Source organism: Mus pahari, chromosome 4, assembly GCF_900095145.1.
Source record: "Mus pahari chromosome 4, PAHARI_EIJ_v1.1, whole genome shotgun sequence".
Taxonomy (NCBI): domain Eukaryota; kingdom Metazoa; phylum Chordata; class Mammalia; order Rodentia; family Muridae; genus Mus; species Mus pahari.
The window spans coordinates 86,718,314-86,739,081 of record NC_034593.1 but is presented as its reverse complement, the minus strand read 5'-3'; the positions used below and the strand labels follow the sequence as shown (position 1 = coordinate 86,739,081).

Sequence of the window (20,768 nt, the reverse complement as noted above, 5' to 3'; positions counted from 1 at the left end):
ACCATGTACAGATAAAAAAAAAAAAAAAAAACACGTTCCTGGGAAAGGAGGAGAAACAGTCGTAGGGAAATCACCTATTTTTACTAGCTATTGATGTGTGCCGAGAGCTTTGCATACATACATCATCTCCAACCCTCACAACTCTATGAGGGGGGAACTACTGTCTTCCTGCAACAAATGATAATGAGGTTAAGCAAGTTCCCCCAAAGCTCCACAGCTGTTTTTATACTATTCCAAAAACCGAGTATGTGTCATCCACATGCAACTTCCCAGTCCAGAGGCCATTTTCTCTGACCTCTGTCATATTCTTGTTGACTAACTCCTAGTTTTACCTCCATCCTGAAGTATTTCCCTTTATTTCTACCCTGTGAAAGAATGCATCTTTCGCTGGGCTTGGTGGCGCACACCTTTAATCCCAGCACTCGGGAAGCAGAGGCAGGCGGATTTCTGAGTTCCAGGACAGCCAGGGCTATACAGAGAAACCCTGTCTCGAAACACCCCCCACCCCCCCCAAAAAAAAAAAGAAAAAAAGAAAAAAAAAGAATGGCTCTTTCTACTCCATCTTCTCCCGTTGCAGGGGCTTGAAGGGCAGTGGAAAGTGCAGAAAGAAAAAAACCCACTGGGTTCCTGCCTTCTGTCTGTCCCCAATTACTACTCTGATTTCAAGCGCCCTTCTCTCCCCCACTTCTCAGACACAGCGACAATCCGCATTTGGGGCCTGAGCTTGGTAGCAGAGTCAAGAGTATCAAGAGTTCAAGGCCAACCTAGACTGGGTAGCTAGACCCTGCCTTTAGGGAAAAAAAAAATCTTTTAAAGATTATTGGTAGTGCTGGAGACTGAGGAAGAGTAATAAAGAGGGTGTGTGTGTGTGTGTGTGTGTGTGTGTGTGTGTGTGGTGTTTGTGATGTCCTAAGCCAGAAGAGGACGCTGGAGTCCGGCGGATGGGAGCCCCCTGGAGGGTTCTGAGAACTAACTCCTGCAGGCACAGCTGTTTACAGATGAGCAGTATGGTTTCTCTAACCCAGGGCTTCATTTCCCAGCAGCGGTTCTCCTCTTTTGGCTCTGCCACGTGTCTGAATGAGCTCTGAGTAGTAGGTCATCTTAGCCGTATGTTCCGTCTGGGCTGAAGAGGTGAATTCTGCAGCCCCACGTCTCAGCGCGCCCCACTTCCCAAGCCTCAGTTCCGGTTAAGCTCGCTCTCTTCGCCTCCCCTCCTTGCCCGCCTCCGCTCTCGCCGATTGGCCAAGAAAACCCACCAATGGAGAGCTCGGGGAGGCGGGCCTAGAACCAAGGCTGGAAGAAGAAAAGCAAATTTCAAGTTGGCGGCTGCGTGGGCCCCGAGTGGGGGAGGGACGGCAGGTAAGGCTTCGACCTGGTGGCTCTGACCCGGTTTGGTTCGGTACTTCCCGAATTAGTCCCTCGGCGCCGACAGCGACGTAGATAACGCTTTCTGTCAGCCTGTTGGATCAACCCCCTTCTGAATCCCTCCCCTTTCTCCCCGGGCTCTCACTGCTGTCTCGACTGTACACCGGAGACAGAGCTTGCTGTCGCGCCTGGGGACAGATATTAAAGCAGAAGAGGAAAGCTCATTCTTGTAGCTCAGACTCTTCTATGGCATCAGCTTCTCCCGCACCTATTAGCATAACATTAGCCCCCTGTCAAGAGCCTGACAGATTCTTATTACCTATCAAGTCAACTGAACCGCTTACCCTCTACCCACCACTTTCCTAGACCACCGTGAAGAATTTATTGATTCCCCAGCCTGACAATGTCTGATTATCACTATTGGAATCTCTTTAATTTTTAAAATCACACTATTTGTGTGTGGGGGCGGGGGGCGGGGGGGTACGTACAAGCCATGGCTTGCGCAAGGAGGTCAGAGGACAACTTGAGCTTGTCAGCCTGTTTCCTGGCCGCTTGGCAACACGAGTATTTACCAACTCACGAGGCTGACTTTCTCCATCCCTCCCATCCTTTTATCTGCAGACTCTTGCTATGCAGCCCATACCGGCCACCGGTTTGCATTCCCCCTGCCACAGTCTCCCCGGTGTTAGGATTTCACTGTTTCTATTCTGTGAACAGAAGGTTTGATGGGACAGATTGTGGTACTCAATACATTGTGTTCAATAAGCGTTAATCGAGTGGAATTGATTTGTGGGAACCAGTGCTCTTGTCAAGGAGGACAAATTTAAACTCCTGATATAATTAGGGAACAATAAAAGACAACATATTATATAATTAGGGGATCTTTAAATTGGTGGTTTATTGCATTAATGTTTTATAGTTATTCTCAGACCAGAGAAGGAAAACAACAAAAAGAACCAGGAGTCTTTGTGACTCACAGGGTCTGTAGACACATGTTCAAAGGACAGATATTTACTGAGAACTTCTACGTACTAGACACAGTGCTAGACGACAGGGATCACAGTGAACCCTCTGATAACATCTATTCAATAAACTGTTATGTGGGAAAATATTTCCAAGATAAGTTCTTTCTATGCAGGGCAAACAGGCTGGCCTCCAACTTAGGATTCTCCTGCCTCAGCCTTTCTGGGATAGCTGGCTTGTACCACTACACCCCAAATAAGCTTTTTTCTTTTAAATTGAGAAATGTGAATCTGGTCTTACAAATGCTAAGCATTCATTCTGCCCCTGAACCACACCCCTACCTCTGAGCCAACATCTTTCGGCAAAGAACTCACTAGCGCTTTTCAGGTCGGTCCACTCTTTAACTTTTTCCTTTGTATTTATTCGACTTAAACCTATTTATTATTAGTGGGCCTGGGTGGAGTGTGTACCGTGGTGCATATGTGGAGGTCAGAGGAATGAAGTGTATTCTACAGGCCGGCCCCAAACTCACCATGGAGCCAAAGATGAATTCAAACTTCTGAATGACAGGCTTGCGCAAGGCTTTCTACTGAGCAAGTTTGTTGTTGTTGCTTGTGGGGTTTTGCTTATTTTCTTTAACTGGGGATTGAATTGAGGACCTCATGACTTGCTAAGTAGGGGTTCTACCACTGAGCTGTAGTACCCACCAGTCCTCTGAACTCTTGCTTACATGCGTGGGTGTCTTGTCTGCATGTGAGTCTTTGCACCACTTATGTGCTTGAAACCCTCAGAAGGCAGAAAAGGTTGTCAGATTCCCTGGGGTGGGTTGCAGACGGCTGTGAGTCACTGTGTGGGTCCTGGGGAATGGAATCCCAAGTCCTCTGGAAGAGCAGCCAGTGCTCTCCCCTGCATTCTTGAAAAAGAAGCATCCTTTTTACTTGTTAACCGTAGGATATACATTTATTCCACACAACTTTCAAACACATAGTAATATGTGCATTATTTCATAGCCCTAAGGTAATAGTGATTGTAATTAGTATTTTACAACTTTAAACTTTATTGTAATTTTATGTACTTGTACACTGGTGCCACAGCATGCATGTTGGTGTCAGAGGACAACTTTGTAAGGTTATGTCTCCCTTTCACCTTTCTGTGGTTCCGGAGATGGAACTCAGGTTCTTGGACTGGCAGTGACTTTATCTGCTGAGCCACCTTGCCTGTCCCTGATACGAGTATTTAGACATACGTACTCTCAGTTTATTCTGTTTATATGCATAGCTTTGTATTTTATAAGTAAATAGAGCCACACGATAAATTCAAATTTGTACCAGGAATGAAAACATTAAAAAACAACAACAACAGATAAATATTTACATTGTATTCTCCTTCACCCCTAAACACTCCATATTATTAACCTCCTGCCTTGAAAATGGCTTGTTTGGGGTTTTTTGTTGTTTGTTCTGGGTTTTGTTGTTGTTGGGTTTTGCTTTTTGTTTTGTTTTTTAAAGATGTACTTATTATATTTATGTGAATATACTGTAGCTGTTTTTCAGCCACCAAAAGAGGGCATCAGATCCCATTACAGGTGGTTGTGAGCCACCATGTGGTTGCTGGGAATTGAACTCAGGACCTCTGGAAGAGCAGTCAGTGCTCTTAACCACTAAGCCATCTCTCCACCCCTTTGTTTTCTTTTGTTTTGTTTTGGTTTGGTATTTGGTTTTTCAAGACAAGATTTCTCTGTGTAGCCTTGGCTGTTCTGGAACTGGCTCTGTAGACCAGTTTGGCCTAGAACTCAAGATTTCTTCCTGCTTCTGCTTCCTGAGTGCTGGGATTAAAGGCATGCCCACCACTGCCTGGCTGTTTTTTATTTGTGGTTTTTATCATCTATTATTAGACCACTTATGTCATTTCAGAATTTGTTGTTTGAAACAAGGTTTCACTGTGTAGCCCAGGCTGATCCATGGATACCTCAGATTGACCACTTTCTACCTTAGCCTCTGAGGTGTGAGTCACAATGTCTAGTTTATTTCAGAACTTTTGCTGCCATAAATAGCTCTTTAGCAAACATTGTGATACTTTTATTGCAGAATATGTTACTATTTAGGACAGATTTTAACAGTAGGATTTCTGGATTAAGAATAAAAACACAGCCAGGCAGTGGTGGTGCAGGCCTTTAATCCCAGCATTTGGGAGGCAGACAGATTTCTGAGTTCAAGGCCAACCTGATCTACAGAGTGAGTTCCAGGACATCCAGGGCTATACACAGAGAAACCCTGTCTCAAAACAAACAAACAAAAAACAAACAAACAAAAAACCAAAACCAAACTGGAGATTATTTAGTCTTCCCTTGGAGGTGAGGCTCCTGTTTTAGCTTCCTATTGTTGTGGTAAACACTAGGAAAGCCTGTGATCAGGGAGAAAGTGTTTATTTGGTTTACACTTCCCAGTCAGTCTTTGATAGGGAAGCAGAGGCCATGGGGGAGATGGAGCAGAGCTGCTGACTGACTTTTCTCTAGAGCTTTCTCAGCTTCCTTCCAGACAGAGCAAGACCACCTGCTCAGTGGTGGCACCCCTCACAGTAAACTGTGCCCTCGCCCACCAATCATCCGTCAAGAAAATGCCCCACAAACTTGCCCACAGGCCCATCTGATGGAGTCATTTTCCCAATTAAGGTTCCTTCTTCCAGATGGCCCTTGCTTTCTTCAGTTTGACAGAAAGCTACCCAGCTCAGCCAATGTCCATCTGAAGGATATCTCACCACAGTCTGATTATTATTATTTAACTTTTTGTTCCTTATGAGGTAGAAAAATGGTTTTATCAGGCCAGGGAGATTGCTCAATCCATAAAACCTGGGTTCATTTCCACGGAACCTATGTAAAAGCAGGGCAGATGTGGTGGCCTGCGCTGTCATTCCAGCACTCCTATGGTGAGATGGGAGGTGGAGACTTGGTGTTGTGGGGGGTGGAGGTGGGGAGGGAGGTGGGGTGGGGGGGGAGGGGAGAGGGATACTAGAGAAGCTTTCAAGTCAGCTGTGGCAAGTAAGAAAGAGCTCTCCTGTAAAGCCAACCGGGAGGTGAAGACCAACACTTAAAGTTGTCCTCTGACCTCCACACACTTCAAACACTCGCACGTGGGTGAATTATACACACACATACACAGGTAAAAGTAACTTTTTATTTTAAGATTTATTTAATGTATATGAATACACTGTCGCTGTCTTCAGACACACCAGAAGAGGGCATCGGATCCCATTACAGATGGTTGTGAGCTACCATATGGTTGCTGGGAATCGAACTCAGAGCCTCTGGAAAAACAGTCAGTGCTCTTAACTGCTGAGCCATCTCTCCAGCCCTAAAAGTAACTTTTATCTTTTATTCACCTGTATAATTGTTGTCTCAAAGGTGTAATGCCTCTGTCTGCTATCTAGGGCTAGTCCTGGAAGCCTGGAAGCTTCTAGCCTCTGTAGAATCTTTTTTATTTTTAGATTTCTTTATTATTATATGTAACCTTCTTATTTAGGCCTAGAATTTTTTCAGCCTGTTAGGCCTGCTACTAAATAATCTCATCCTTTCTTGTTCTTTCTGATCTCTGGCTGGCTGGTTCAACTCAGCTGTTTTGGTTCAAACTCCTCTCCGGGCTCACTGATTCAAACTGGCCTTTTTTCCTTGCCTCTGAATTGCTCTGCTTGGCTTCTAATTAACTCCAGCAATCTTTTCTAATCTTTTGGCTCCTTCTCATTCTCTTGCTCATTCTGTCTTTCCCTGTGTCTGGCTTGTCCTCTCTTCGATCTGTCTCTGTAAACCTCTCCTGGTAGCACTGCCTCCCCTCCCTCTCAGCTCTGCTGCACTGCTGTTCAGGAACTCTACTGTATCCTGCACTGCACTCTCTTCTGTACCACTGTCTCTCCCTTAAGTAGCTTCCCTTTCCTCTCTTCTCAGTTGGGAATACCCTATTCTGTCAAATCTTTCTCTGATTCTTCGCCTTGTCTGCCACTCAGACATCACTTTCAAACATGGGTGCTTCCTTCTACAAACTAACCTTACCTTCATTGTTTGGGGATTAAAGGTGAGTTCTAAAGTTGTGGCTGTGTATTTCAGCCAGACGGGTTAGAAGTGTGTAAGGGCTGAGCCACTCCCTAACTAGAAACAGGTTCAAAAGCCTGTAACATACATACATACATACATACATACATACAATTATATTTTTTTAAAGCAGAAGCTCAGTGATTGGAGGGTATACTGTTCTCATTTCTATTTCCCAGCACCCATCTGCAACCGCAGCTGCAGGGGACTCTGACCTTAGGCCTCCATAGGCATCAGCACTCACATGCACATACCCACAAACACACAGTACACATAATTTGTAATTAAAATAAATATAAAATTTGAAAGAAGGAAAGAGACCAGGTGTGGTTTTAACTCTAGCACTTGGGAGGCAGAGGCAGGCAGAGGCCTCTGAGTCTGAGGCCAGCCTGGTCTACATAGTGAGTTCTAGGACAGCCAGCACTATGTAGAGAGCCTATCTCAAATAAATAAATAAATAAACAAATAAATATTTTAATGTGGCTTTATCGACCATTCTTTTGTCAATTTTCTGTTCATATTTTTTGTCATTTTTTGTTGTTGTCTATCTGTTTTGAGTCAGGGTCTTCGTATGTAGCCGTATGCAGAACAGGCTGGCTTTGAACTCACAGAGATCTGCCTGCCTTTGTCACAAGTACTAGGATTAAAGGCAATAGACAGCCTTTGTCCTTTTTGTTTTACTTGGGTTTTTTGTTTTTTTTTTTCTTTCATTTTTTGTTTTTGACAGACAGTATCTTACTGTGTAGCCTAGGCTTGTCTAGAGTTTGCAATCCTCCTGCCTCGGTTTTTCTGGCTCTGGAATTACAGGCATGTTCCACATACCCCTCCTACTTGCTGTTTTTCCCCTCCAGTGCTGGGGATTGGTTCTGGGGCTTGCTCCTCCTGGGGAAGGGCTCTGTCATGGAGCCACATCTCCAGGTATCATCTCTCTTGCGGAGAGGGGATGGTTTTCTCCCATTTAGATTTCCAAGAGTTCTGACACAGAACTGACTTCTTACCTTATTAGAAATAGAGGACTAGAGTGCCCATGATTGGTCACGCCATCGCCTCCCCGAGGGACCTCATCCATGCTCTTAGTTGTAAGCTGACAGGTCTGCCAGAGTATAAACTGCATGCACGAGTCACCAGAGTGCACAGGAGTTTCGTTATTGTTTAGGTTTGTCCATTTTACTCTCAGCTTTGTCAATAGCATTCAGCATTGGTGTGGCCGTTTGAATGAGCACAGTCCCCAGAGACTCATATATTTGGAGGCTTTGTTGCCAGTTGGTGGAACTGTTTGGGAAGGATAGGGAGGTGTGGCCTTGTTGTAGGAGGTGAGTCACTGGGGGTGGGCTTTGAGGTTTCCAAAGCCCTCACTGTTCCTGGTTAGCTAGTGCGCTCTCTGCTTCGTGCCTGTGGATGAGGTGTGAGTGCTTAGCTATGCTCCTGTGCAGTGCCTGCCTGCTGCCGTCCCTGCCATGATAGTCATAGACTCACCCTCTGAAACTGTAAGCCCCCAATAAACTCTTCTATGAGTTGCCCTGGTCATGGTGTCTCTGGGAAGGAATTTAAAAGTAACTAAGGCAGTGGGTTTATTATTACTCCCATTCTACAGCCAAAGAAGGAACCAAAGTTTATGTTGTTAGGAAATGACAGAACTGGGGCTTTTTGGCTGGCTGACTGGCTTGCTGAAACACGCTCGTTAGTAGCTTCTACTACAGTGCAAAGGTGGCATAAGTAGGTGTGTCTGTCCTGTGAGCACTGGAGTGTGGGCAAAGCACAGTGCACACACAGGTGAGCCTGGGAGGGCTGATGGTGAGAGGAGCAGGTCTGGCTCACATTATGGGAAACTTCAGGATGCCCTCCAGGATCTCCTCTTACTGTTCTTGTGAGTGTATGTTAATTGCATAGCAGCAGATTCCATTATGACATTTTCATAGATGGACGTCAATCATCTATGTACAGTGTATTTCTTTTTTCTTTCTTTTTTGTTTTTGTTTTCATTTTGTTTTGTGTATCAAGACATGGTTTCTCTGTGTAGCCCTGGATGTCCTAGAACTAACTCTGTAGAGCAGGCTGGCCTCAAACTTACAGAGAGCCACCTGCCTCTGCCTCTTGGGTGCTGGGATTTAAGGTGTGTGTCACCACTGTCTGTCTGTCTGTCTTTCTGTCTGTCTGTCTGTCTCTCTCTCACATGCATGCACAACACACACACACACTGTGGGGTCTCACACACACACACACTGTAGGGTCTCTCACACACACACTGTGGGGTCTCTCTCACACATACACACACACACACGCACATACTGTAGGGTCTCACACATACACACGCACACACTGTGGGGTCTCTCTCTCTCTCTCTCTCTCACATACACACGCACACTGAAGGGTCTCTCTCTCTCTCTCTCTCTCTCTCTCACACACACACACAGACACACTGTGGGGGTGTCACCCTCACACCATGGGTGAAGCTGTTGCCCTCTCTTACCCTCCCCTCTCCCATTCCTGCTGACCTGCTTTTTCCCTGAGACTTCTTGTGCTTTGTGTTTTTGGTGTTTGTGACTCCATGGTTTTCAATAGGGTTGTTTATAGTAACATAAGAAGTCACTTCTTTCTTTCTTTCTTTTCTTTCTTTCTCTATTTATTTTTTGATTGATTGATTGAGATAAGGTCTCACTATGCAGCCTTGCCTGGCTGGTTTGCAGACTCCTGTTTAGACCCTGCCAGTCTCAAGCTCATTGCCTCTGTCTTCTGAGTTCTGGGATTAAAGTCTCAGAAAGGGTTTCTTTACAGGAGAATGAGAGCCTTACCAGTGGTTATACCACTGAAGAAAGTGTCCCTCCCTCTCCTATAACTTCTTATAATCAGGGACGGGTAGGTCCCATGACCCCCTCCTTCTGTGTTAACAGGCATTAACAGGCTGGGTGGTGGTGGCGCACGCCTTTGATCCTCGCACTTGGGAGGCAGAGGCAGGTGGATTTCTGAGTTCGAGGCCAGCCTGGTCTACAAAGTGAGTTCCAGGACAGCCAGGACTACACAGAGAAACCCTGTCAAGAAAAAAACAAAACAAAACAAAAAAAACCAAAACAGGCATTAACAGGCCCAGTCTTTTTTTTTTTTTTAAGATATATTTATTTTATTTATATGAGTACACTGTGGCTGTCTTCAGACACACCAGAAGGCATTGGATCCCATTATGGATGGTTGTGAGCCACCATGTGGTTGCTGGGATTTGAACTCAGGATCTCTGGAAGAGCAGTCAGTGCTCTTAACCACTGAGCCATCTCTCCAGCCCAACAGGCCCAGTCTTAGACTGATCGGGTGCAGTTCATCACAGGTGCTGTGAGTTCAAGGGTTCAGCCCTCTCCTTCCTCCTCGTGTGGGGTGGGTGAGAAAGGTATCCTATGTGCAGTCTGACAAGCAACAGTCATGTATTCTCTGTTCCTTGACCAGTCTCCAGAGACACTGCTGCCTGGAACAAAAGGAAGCTTCGCTGACCAAAACCGACAGCGGCACCAACCTGTAAGTTAAAACCCTGTATTTATTTAGAAGACCTTTTACAGAGTTCCAGCAGTAGCTTCCCGCCTTCGTCCTTTGATCTCCGTAGCCAGGAGCTTTTGAGTGTACAGTGCCAAGTGTTATAATGGAAAATGGATTCATTATAGATTCTCAAGCTGCGAAGGGGCGAGCAGTGCCGTCTAGTTCCTGCCCATCCCTAATGCCCGCATTAGAAGGCCAGTGACGTCTAGTTTCTGTCTCCCCCTTAATGACCACGTTAGGTAGGGCTCACCATCTCTCTGTCTGCATCTCTGGTGGTCAGTTGTGTGATGTGGTTACAGAGGTGGTCAGTTGTGTGATGTGGGTAGAGTTGGCTAAGCTCCAAGCTCATGGCCTTTTTTCTTAGCTCCTGGTTGCTCTGTGTCAGAGCAGCTGGCTTCTCCACAGCTGGAGCTGTGGGAAAGAAACCTAAGCCAGCTGTTCCCCCTTCCTTGGAAGGAGACAAAGATGTGGTGACAAGCTGTTGTTCTCCTGAGGCCAGGAGAGCCTCTCTCTCTCTCTCTGTCTCTCTCTCTCTCTCTCTCTCTCTCTTAAAAATTTATTTATTTATTTCTCATATATTTGAGTACACTGTCACTGTCTTCAGACACACCAGAAGAGGCCATCAGATCCCATTACAGATGGTTGTGAACCACCATGTGGTTTCGGGAATTGGACTCAGGATCTTTGGAAGAACAGCCAGTGCTCTTAACCACTGAACCATCTCTCCAGCGCAAAAACTTCTCTCTCAATGGCAATTTTTCCCTTCCATTTTTACAATAGTAGTTAGACTCCTAACTCGTCAGATACCATCTTCTTCCTGCTATAGATTATTAATGTTATATGTGATTTTGTATATGAGATATATAATATATTTACATTTAGTTCGGTTTTTAAACTTTTTTTTGTTTGGTTTTTCGAGACAGGGTTTCTCTGTGTAGCCCTGGCTGTCCTGGAACTCACTTTGTAGACCAGACTGGCCTCGAACTCAGAAATCCGCTTTCCTCTGCCTCCCAAGTGCTGGGATTAAAGGCGTGCGCCACCACGCCCGGCTTAAACTTTTCTTTTACGTGTGTGATAGAGAGAGAGAGAGAATCCTCTAAGTCCTCTGACCTCATCTGTCCCCTCCCCCACCTTATTGGGGCAAGGGTCTCTAACCACTGAGCAGTGAATATCAGGCTAGTTAGCCTCTAAACTCCCAGTGATTCTCTGTTCTCTATTTCCCATCGGTTCCATGGATCAAACACAGGTTGTCAGCTTGCATGCCAAAGGGCCTTTGCTTGCTGAGACATGTCATTGGACCCCTAGTTAAAATTTTAAGTCAATAATTTTATTTATTGGCTGGTCATGTTGGCATATATCTGTAATCTTAGAACTTGGTAGGTAGAGGCAGGGGATCACAAGTTTAGAAGTTTGTGTGTAGCCCAGGCTAGCCCTAGACTCCTTGGCTTGGCCGTTCTCTTTCCTCAGCACCGTGAGTGCTGGGATTACAGGCTCAAGGCACAATGCCTACCTAATAATTTTCTCTTATGAGAAAAATTAATACACAAGCAGGAAGAAAGGAAATAACCATGAAGGCCATTGCCTGGAAGAAAACCACATGACAGGGCTGGGCATGTAGTTCAGTGACCAAAATTATGAGACATCATTTTTAAAAAATAGGTTTACAGAAAAACTGAGCAAATAATCCCCAGAGTTCCCATTTATTAATGCTGTATATTACTATAATTTGTTATCATTAGTGATATATTGTTAAATCTCAAGGTTCATTTTCTACTCAGATTTCTTCACTTTTTATATAATGGTCTTTTCATATGTCGCGATCCTATCCAAAACACCACAGCACATCCTGTCTCGTCTCCTTGGCTCCTCTGGGCTCTGACAGTTTCTCAGATTCTTATTTTTTTGAAGCGAACTGGTCAGGCATGCTGTAGGAGATCCCTGTGTCGGAAGCTATTGTTCTCCAGGGACCAGTGTGGACTCAGGAGGCCTGGACGTGATGATCACAGAGGTTCAGGCATCATTTTGGATCTGGGGCAGGCATGGAGGTCTGCACTTGGAAACTGAGACAGGAGAAATAAGTGTTCAAGGATAGCCTGGGCTACATGAGACCTTGTCAAGGAAGGGAGAAAGACGGAGGGGGCCCATGCCCTGCAGTCTCAGCTCCTCCAGAGCAGAGGCAGACAGGTTACAAGGTCGCCTCATTGTCTGCTGCACGGTTAGTTCCAGGTCTACTGCGTTACTTAAGACCCCATCAACAAAACAAGAGAGGAAACAAATGTGTCAGTGCACATTACAAATACATATTGTCTAGAGTGAGTTCCAGGACAGCCAGGGCTACAGAGAGAAAGCCTGTCTCAAAAACAAACAAAGAAAATCCACCCGAAATGTCTTTGTGAGTCCCTGCTATTGATGCTGATGTTGGTCACTGGCTACACTGATGTCCCTTAGAAGGTACCCCTACACTCCAACTTGCCAACACAGGTGGAACAGAATTCCCACTCTCATGAATCAGGAATTATGCTTCCTTGCTGTTAGTGTGGACTGTCTGCATGCTTTGTTTATGTTTTCACTTCGGCTATCTGCATGGTTTATTTAGAGTTTTGCATGAGACATGTGTCTTTTCCTAGTCATTCATATTATGATGGACTCATAGGCATTTACTTTGTACTTTGGGATTATAATCTAATTTTATTTTATTTTTTATTTTATTTTATTGGGAGCTGAAGTGATGGTTCTATGATTGAGCACTGATTGTTCTTCTAGGGAATCCAGGTTTGGTCCCAGCATGCACATCGGGCTGCTAACAACCATCTGTAGCTCCAGTCTCAGGAGAATCAGTGCCCTCTTCTGGTCTTCATGGGCACTGCATTCAAATGGTGTCTCTGTGTGTGTGTGTGTGTGTGTGTGTGTGTGTGTGTGTCTGTGTGTGCGCGCACACACGCGCCATCTCTCCAAATCATGTTTAAAAAATATTTTAAAAGTGTGTGCATGTCAGTGCAGATGCCCATGGAGGCCAGATAAGGGTGTTAGATTCCCTGGAGCTGGGTTTACAAATGGTGTGAGACACCAGACACAAGTACTGGGAACTAAACTCCATTCCTCTTCAAAAGCAATGCATATCTTTACCACTGAACAATCTCTCCAGCTTTGTTTATCTTGAGACATGATCTTGTGAGTCATCCCTCAGTAGTCTGGAACTCTATGTAGACCAGGCTAGCCTCAAACTGATAATCCTCCTGTCAAGTACAGGGCTGGGATTACAGGTTTGTGGTATCACTCTTAACTTTATGTTTTATTTACTTTTTAATTAATTAATTAAGTAATTATATTTCATATTTATTTTGCTTTTTTTTTTTTTTTTTTGAGAAAGGTTTCTTTGCATAACCTTGGCTGTCCTGAAACTCATTCTGTAGACCAGGCTGGCCTCAAACTCAAAGTAATGCCTTCCTCTGCCTCCCAAGTGCTGAAACTAAAGGCATGTACCTCCACTGCCTGGTACGTCAACTTTTTTTTTGGGGGGGGGGGATTCAAGACAGGGTTTCTCTGTGTAGCCCTGGATGTCCTAGAACTCACCCTGTAGACCAGGCTGGCCTTGAACCCAGAAATCTGCCTGCCTCTGCCTCCCAAGTTCTGGGATTAAAGGCGTGTGCCACCACTGCCTGGCCACATCAACTTTTTTAAGTGTCACAGAAAAAGGATTTGGAATGTAGCCCAAAGTAGAGTACTTGCCTAGCGTGAGAAAAGCTCTGGGTTTGAACCTGGGCATAGAGGAAAACATCACCTGCCATAGAGCATCATGTGATGTGCCGTGCAGCTTCTTGGCTTCATGTCTCTTCTAGTATACTTCTTTATCTCTCTGTTTTTGTCTTTATTAGGTTTTTCTCACTGGATCTCTGCGTATCCAGGCCCCCTCCACCATGGCCAGCCGGGGTGGGGGCCGGGGACGTGGCCGGGGCCAGTTGACCTTCAACATGGAGGCTGTGGGCATTGGGAAGGGTGACGCTTTGCCCCCACCCACTCTCCAACCCTCTCCACTCTTCCCTGTGAGTGTTTCCCTTCCCTCCTATGTGCCCCCCACTGAGCCCATGTGAGCACAGAATCTGCCTGGCCCATCTTGAGCCGTTCACACCTTGATTCCGTCTGTGTGTAGTCACGCCTGCCCCACGGGAGGTGTTTTCCAGGCAAGGAAGTGTTTATCTTCACTCTTCATACTGTCCACTCTCCAGCTCTCAGAATATCCTCCATCTTCTAGCCCTCCCATTCTTACTGAGAACACTGGATTTTACTTGAGGGAAAGACCCTTTAAGGTTTTATTATAGTGCTCCTGACTAACCGCTGTACTCCTCAGCCCTTGGAGTTCCACCCAGTGCCTCTGCCCGCTGGAGAGGAGGGGGAGTATGTTCTGGCACTGAAGCAAGAGCTGCGTGGGGCCATGAGACAGCTCCCCTACTTTATCCGGCCAGCCGTCCCCAAGAGAGGTCAGTAGATAGAAAGGCTAGCGTTAGGATTAGGACCTTCTTCTATAGCAGTGCCCACGCTAGCACACTCAGGGCCAGAAAGGCTTAGGAAGTTTACTGCCTAATGGAGAGAGCATTAAATGTCCCTTCTGTGTCTGAAATGTGTCACCTTATTCTAGATTTGAATTGAACCTTAATCTTGGGGCTAGTGGGACATTAAAGCATTAGCATCTTAGTTCAAATGGGGGAGCGGGGTACAAATGAATTTCCAATCCATTAATTGGAGAGACCTTGATGTTGAGCCTCTGAGCACCCCACCTGTGCAAAGCCTTCTCCCCTTCGCTAGTGAGAGCAGGAGACTGGCAGGCTTGGGAGAATGGTTGTTTGCCCGCGGTGAGAAGCATTGACAGTCAATGCTTTTCTACTAAGCCCCTGGGAGCTGAGGGCCCAGAGCTGGAAGACTTCCCAAGGTAACCCGGTTAGTGAGAGGGAGACAGAAGGCTGAAGCTCACTGTCCTCTCCTGTCCAGTGAAGCTCACTGCTTCTCAGAAGAGGACTCTGGACAAAGATAAGAGTAGGCTGGCTGAAGGAGAGGCGAGGCTGACCCGAGCTGACAGCACTGGGCTCTGGGCTTAGAGTAAGGAGATTGATAGGTAAGAGGGGCAGACCTTTAGGATAGATGTTCTAAGGATAAAAACTCTGACTCACGGGCTCTGACCCCCCCCCCCAGATGTGGAACGTTACTCAGACAAGTATCAGATGTCCGGGCCTATTGACAATGCCATCGATTGGAACCCTGGTAAGTGACTGTCCCCCCCTCTCCGAATGCCCTCCTTTCAGATTCTTTAGGTACCTCAGACCGTCACCTCCCTTTCCTGTGCATCTAAAAACTAGAGTCTTAGATGTGCTCTGCAACACTCTTGGGTTCTATGTGAAAACCCTATTTGTAACAACAGTGCCCACCTCTCCAGAAGCGTCCAGTCTACAGTTTTATTCTGAAAAATCTTCAAACCAACCCCTTCCGTCCTTCCTTTAAAACACTTCTCTCCCCCTTAGCGCCAGCCATCACTCCCGGAAGCCCCCAGCCAGCCAGGGTCCTGCTGATTTTCCCTCCCACTCTTCCCAGATTGGCGGCGACTACCCAGCGAGCTCAAGATTCGAGTGCGAAAAGTACAGAAGGAGCGTGAGTGAATCTGCAGGAGGATGAGGTCTTGCCAGCCGCTGCCACAGTGACCACACGAGGGCAGCAGACTGCCACATTTGCTGCCGGAAACCACACGAGGGCAGCAAAGTGCCGTGTTCGCTGCAAGAGGGTGGAGTAGGCTCAGCTGGGATGGAGGGAGAAATGGCTCAGCTGATAGAGACGCGAGCCACCAAATCCCCAGGACCCACATGTTGGAAGAACTCATTCTAACTTCCGCGTGTGTGTCACACACACACACACACACACACACACACCCCAAATTTAAAAACGGAAAGAAAGTTAGTAGATGTGCTTCCCAAGGCCTCCCTTTTTGATCCTCCAAACAGGGACCACCATGATCCTCCCCAAGAGGCCCCCTAAGAGCACAGACGATAAGGAGGAGACGATACAGAAACTAGAGGTGAGGAGGAAGTGCGATAGGCAGCTGGCCTCCCGGGCCCTCGGAGCTCTCCCCGCGGTCCGTGAGTGTGAGTTTCTCTTCCTATTCATCCTCACATGAGACGCTAGAGAAGAAGGAGGAGGAAGTGACTTCAGAGGAAGATGAAGAGAAAGAAGAGGAGGAGGAGAAGGAAGAGGGGGAGGAAGAGGAGTACGATGAAGAGGAGCATGAGGAGGTGAAGGGGACCCTGCTCTTCCCCTCCCCGCCCCCTCCTTTCTCCCTTACAAGTCGTGGGCTCACAACTCTTTTTTTTTTTTTTTTTTTCTTTTCAAGATTTGTTGTTGTTTTATTTTTGGTTTTGGTTTTGAGACAGGGTCTCCATTATGCAAGCCAGGCTGGCCAGGAACTCCCAGAAATCCCCCTGCTTCTACTTCCCACTGTTGGGATTACCTATGAGTATGCCTCCAGACTTAGCATACAAGACTCTGTATGATTGTATACCAAGCGTGTTCTGGTGCCTGGGGAGACCTGAAGAGGGTCTCTGAACCCCTGAAACTGGACGTTACAAGCTGTTGTAAGCTGCCCAACTTAGGTGCTGGAATCTGAACGTGGGTCCTCCGGAAGAGCAACAAAGACCTTTAACATCCAAGCCATCTTTTATTACATGTGTGCATGAGTGTGTGTGTGCACATGCACACATGCATGTGCACATGTGTGTGCTTACATGTGTCATAGCAAATGTGTGGAGGTGAGAGTCGGCTTCTCCTTTTCCTGTGTGGGTTCTGGTTATTGACCACAGGTCCTCTGGCTTGACAACAAAGGCCTTTTGTACTGAGCCATCTCACTAACCCCGGGCTCTCAACTCTTACACAGGAGATGCTCAGAGAGTTGCAGTGCCACCAAAAGGCAGAAGCCTTTCTCCAGTTCATCTATCCCTGACCTATTCTCAAAACACATAATATGGCAGGTGATATGGCTCAGAGGGCAAAGGGGCTTGCCGCCAAGCCTGCTGATCTGAGTTCAGTCCCCAGAACCCACAGAGTGGAAAGAAAGAACCGACCCCTGCAAGTTGTCCCCTGACTTCCACATGTGCACCAGGGCACACATGCACACACGTGTATAACATACATATACAGGCAAACAAACAATTTTAACTTGTATAACATGGAACAGGAGTGACAACTCATGGTTAAGAGCACATGCTGCTCTTCCAAAGGACTCAAGCTCCACTTCCAACATCCACATGGTGGCTCACAACCCCCGGTGACTCCGGTCCCCCTGGCATCTGATGCCATTGTCTGGCCTCTGAGGGTTCCAGCACAAAAGCAGTATACACATACGTGCAGTCAAAACACCTATACACATGAAAAGGAATGAATGTATAACAGCGGGTAGAGGTGTCCCAGACCTGGAAAGGTGTGTGTGTGAGAAGAAAGCGCCTGGAAACAGAGAAGAAAACTCTGAAATCATCCCTGATCTTTGCTTCTTTTTACATTTCAGGAAACTGATTACATCATGTCATATTTTGACAATGGAGAGGACTTTGGAGGGGACAGCGATGACAATATGGATGAGGCCATATACTGAAAACCTGGGCATAGACTGACAACCTGGGCATAGACTGAAAACCTGGGCCATATATCATTATTGATTTGAGATACAGGAACTAAATATCCCTATTTACTTAGGGTTTTTCCTATTTTTGTTATTGTTTTGGGGGGGTTGTTGTTGTTGTTGTTGTTGTTTTGTTTGGTTTGGTTTGGTTGGCTTGGTTTTGGTTTTTTCCCAGAGAGGTTTCTCTGTATAGCCAGCCCTGGCTGTTCTGGAACTCACTCTGTAGACCAGGCTGGCCTCAAACTAAGAAATCCGCCTGCCTCTGCCTTCCAAGTGCTGGGATTAAAGGCATGTGCCACCACTGCCCAGCTTTGTTATTGTTTTTGAGAGATCTCATGTAGCTCAAGCTGTCCTGGAACTCAGTATGTAGCTGAGGCTGGCCTTGAACTTTCAATCCCCCCCCCACCTCCATCTCCCAAGTCTTGGGATTACAGGGATGCACCACCACACCAGACTTACTAGCATTTACTTTTGTTGAGGAAAAATTGGTCAGAATCCAAGTGACCTGTGTGATCCCTGGGGGCTGTGATGTGCAGCAGTTGACAGTTTAGGGGAGACTTGGGGTGGGAACAGTCAAGAGGAGTAAGGCCTGTTTTGTACTTTTTTTTTTTTTTTTTTTTTTTTTGGTTTTTCGAGACAGGGTTTCTCTGTATAGCCCTGGCTGTCCTGGAACTCACTTGGTAGACCAGGCTGGCCTCGAACTCAGAAATCCGCCTGCCTCTGCCTCCCGAGTGCAGGGATTAAAGGCCTGTGCCACCAGGCCCGGCTTTGTTTTGTACTTTTAAATAAAATGTTTGTATCTCTCTCTAACAGAGTGATGTGTCCTGGGAAAGGGCTGGAGGAAAGGCTGAAGGGGGTGTCCAGTCTGAAAGCATTGCTGGGGAAAGCACAGGCTCGCCCACAGACTACCTCCAGCAGCACAGGGACATGAGCCTGCATAGTCAGGCACATTCACCAGGACACCAGCCCTCTCCTTTCTCACACTTGACCTTGATCATGTCCTTATTTACAAAGAGTGATTGCAGCTATTTTTGTGCAGAGAGTCCAGAAAGCCAGGGGCCGGGAGAGAGGAGTGACTCATTGCCTTCAGCGTACACGTCTTTCAGGACCTGGAGAGCCCACTTTGAAAGGCATATTTAGGGATCTCCCTAAATATACTGTTCTCTCCAGACAGCCGGTGTGTGGCTTGCAGCTTCTTCTTTTTTTGTTGTTCTTTCCTTTGTGGAATTGAGTTAGCCTTTCTCACTCCACTTTGGGGCGGGGGTAGGCGGTGTTATCTTCCAGGAAGTAAGGAGGGTGGGGAGGAAGGGAGTGATTTAGGGACACTCACAGCTCTAAGAGAGGCTTCCTCGCCCACACAGCGCTCCCTTGGGTGAGGTCACTTCCCTGGCCTCTGATTGGCTTCTGAGGAAGCCTTCCTCGAGCTGATTGGTTGCACTCACTTGACATGCCACAGCCACGAGTGAGTTGCGTGTCCAGTACAGAACCAGAGTAAGGAGAGCTGCATAGACACCTGCGGTGCTACCACGGGAGGCCCCACTGAGCATTTCATAGTCTAAAGATGGACTGTGGGAGAAGCGTTCAATATGCTTCCCAATCACTTTTAGACAGGCCGACCGATTTTCCTACAGCGTCGTGGGTTAGAGAACCAAACTCCAAGGTCAGGTATTTCTGACCCCATTATACAGGGCGAAGAGGGGCTTAGACTCCACGGAGGAAAAGCGCCTTAAAGGCCTCGTTTAAATGTGGTAGCAAGTGTTGGGATAGAAGCCCGGCCAAGAAAACAGAGACGGGAACAGGAATAGAAACGAACATTCCGGAGTTATTGAGCAATTTGTGATGATTGATGTGTTTCCTTTTCTAGCTCTCCGAAGTGAGGGAAGGGTGGGGCCAGGAGACTTGTCCCTGGGGTTTCCCACAGTTCTACAGCCAGTGACCATAGCTAGGGAGGGAACAGCAGAAAACAAAGATCCTGAACGGTTTCGTTTCGTTGTCTTTCCTACGTTGTTCCCTGCACACAGAGTGGAGGGGAGACACCACCCTAACCCTCATTACTTAAGTCCAGGTCTATGTTGAGAGACACTGCCACAGGCTAGCCCACCTGATGCTCCTCTGGGCGCATATATATGTGTGATATATTTCATTTATTTAGCCAAGGGTGTACAAAATGGTGTGTGTGTGGAGCCCAGAGGACAGCTTGCAGGAGTCAGTACTCTCCTGCTGCCGAATGGGTCTGGGGGCTCACATTCAAGGCTTGGAGGCAGGCACCGACTGAGCCACCTCACATCCTTGGGAACTTCTTGGTGGGACCAAAGATCCCGAACTAAGGGTGGTAAAGAAGGGCAGGAAACGAATCCCCACCCATCTTTCCACAGTTCCGCCTCTTCACGTCCCCTTTCCCATGGCACAGGAGAAAGGAGGACAAAGGTTGGAATGACCACTTGGGATCAGTCATACTGCCTCAAAGACAAAGTGTCATAAACACCAGCTCATGCTTGGACTCTGCCCTGCCAGGACTCCTGCCTTCCCTGGCAGGTGACCTTGTTGGACAAAGCCAGTGACATGAGACACAGCAGCTTTCCCAGATTCCTACTCGGTTCCAGGCATGAGCTACACTATGTCCGCTGACCTTTCCCCAACTTCCCACAAGCACTCCCAAACAGGCAGAGGCCGGAGGCTGGGTCCAGCAGACAGGGTCAAGGCTACCCTTCCTGGAGAGTCAGGCAGCACAACAGTTAGGCCTCGCCTACAAACTTACATCAGACCCAGTCAGTGTTTGCCACCCAGGTACATAATACCCATTAGGGACAGTTTTTATTGTCTAAATTCCTCCAATGCCTGAGCTGCAGACTAGGTTTTACAGCAGGAAAACCTGACCCATGTTCCACACCTACCCTCCCAGGCCTCCCCTCCTTGGGCAGGACCCGTGAAATGGGGAGTCGGTGAACAGGCACGAGGACTCATGTGGCTTAAGAGAGGACCAAATAGGGCTGGTGAGATGGCTCAGTGGGTAAGAGCACCTGACTGCTCTTCTGGAGGTCTGGAGTTCAAATCCCAGCAACCACATGGTGGCTCACAACCATCCGTAATAAGACCTGACTCCCTCTTCTGGAGTGTCTGAAGACAGCTACAGCGTACTTACACATAATAAATAAATAGAGATCTGGCTGCAGCAAGCAGTTT

The 20,768-nt window shown here is 47.0% G+C and overlaps 1 protein-coding gene across 2 annotated transcripts; it reads left to right on the top strand.

Moving 5' to 3' along the window:
* Window positions 1-1,286: 1,286 nt before the first annotated feature.
* On the top strand, window positions 1,287-17,733 carry Polr3gl (RNA polymerase III subunit G like). Of its 2 annotated transcripts, XM_029537656.1 has the most exons (9): window positions 1,287-1,359; window positions 9,845-9,913; window positions 13,807-13,974; window positions 14,280-14,409; window positions 15,119-15,187; window positions 15,515-15,571; window positions 15,919-15,992; window positions 16,093-16,206; window positions 17,472-17,733. In XM_029537656.1, exons 3-9 carry the CDS (start codon window positions 13,849-13,851, stop codon window positions 17,556-17,558), a joined length of 657 nt encoding a protein of 218 aa, XP_029393516.1. In that variant the 5' UTR covers window positions 1,287-1,359; window positions 9,845-9,913; window positions 13,807-13,848; the 3' UTR covers window positions 17,559-17,733. The 2 variants fall into 2 exon arrangements, with proteins under 2 accessions (XP_029393516.1, XP_021052266.1); XM_021196607.2 differs by lacking the exon at window positions 9,845-9,913 and having other exon boundaries at window positions 1,290-1,359.
* The last annotated feature ends 3,035 nt before the right edge of the window (window positions 17,734-20,768 follow it).

Excerpts from the sequence above, each read along its gene's own strand:
- Polr3gl (XM_029537656.1), top strand. The coding sequence starts at position 13,849 with ATGGCCAGCCGGGGTGGGGGCCGGGGACGTGGCCGGGGCCAGTTGACC. Across the intron at positions 13,975-14,279 it reads AACCCTCTCCACTCTTCCCT|CCCTTGGAGTTCCACCCAGT; the intron begins GTGAGTGTTTCC and ends TGTACTCCTCAG. Across the intron at positions 15,993-16,092 it reads AGACGATACAGAAACTAGAG|ACGCTAGAGAAGAAGGAGGA; the intron begins GTGAGGAGGAAG and ends TCCTCACATGAG.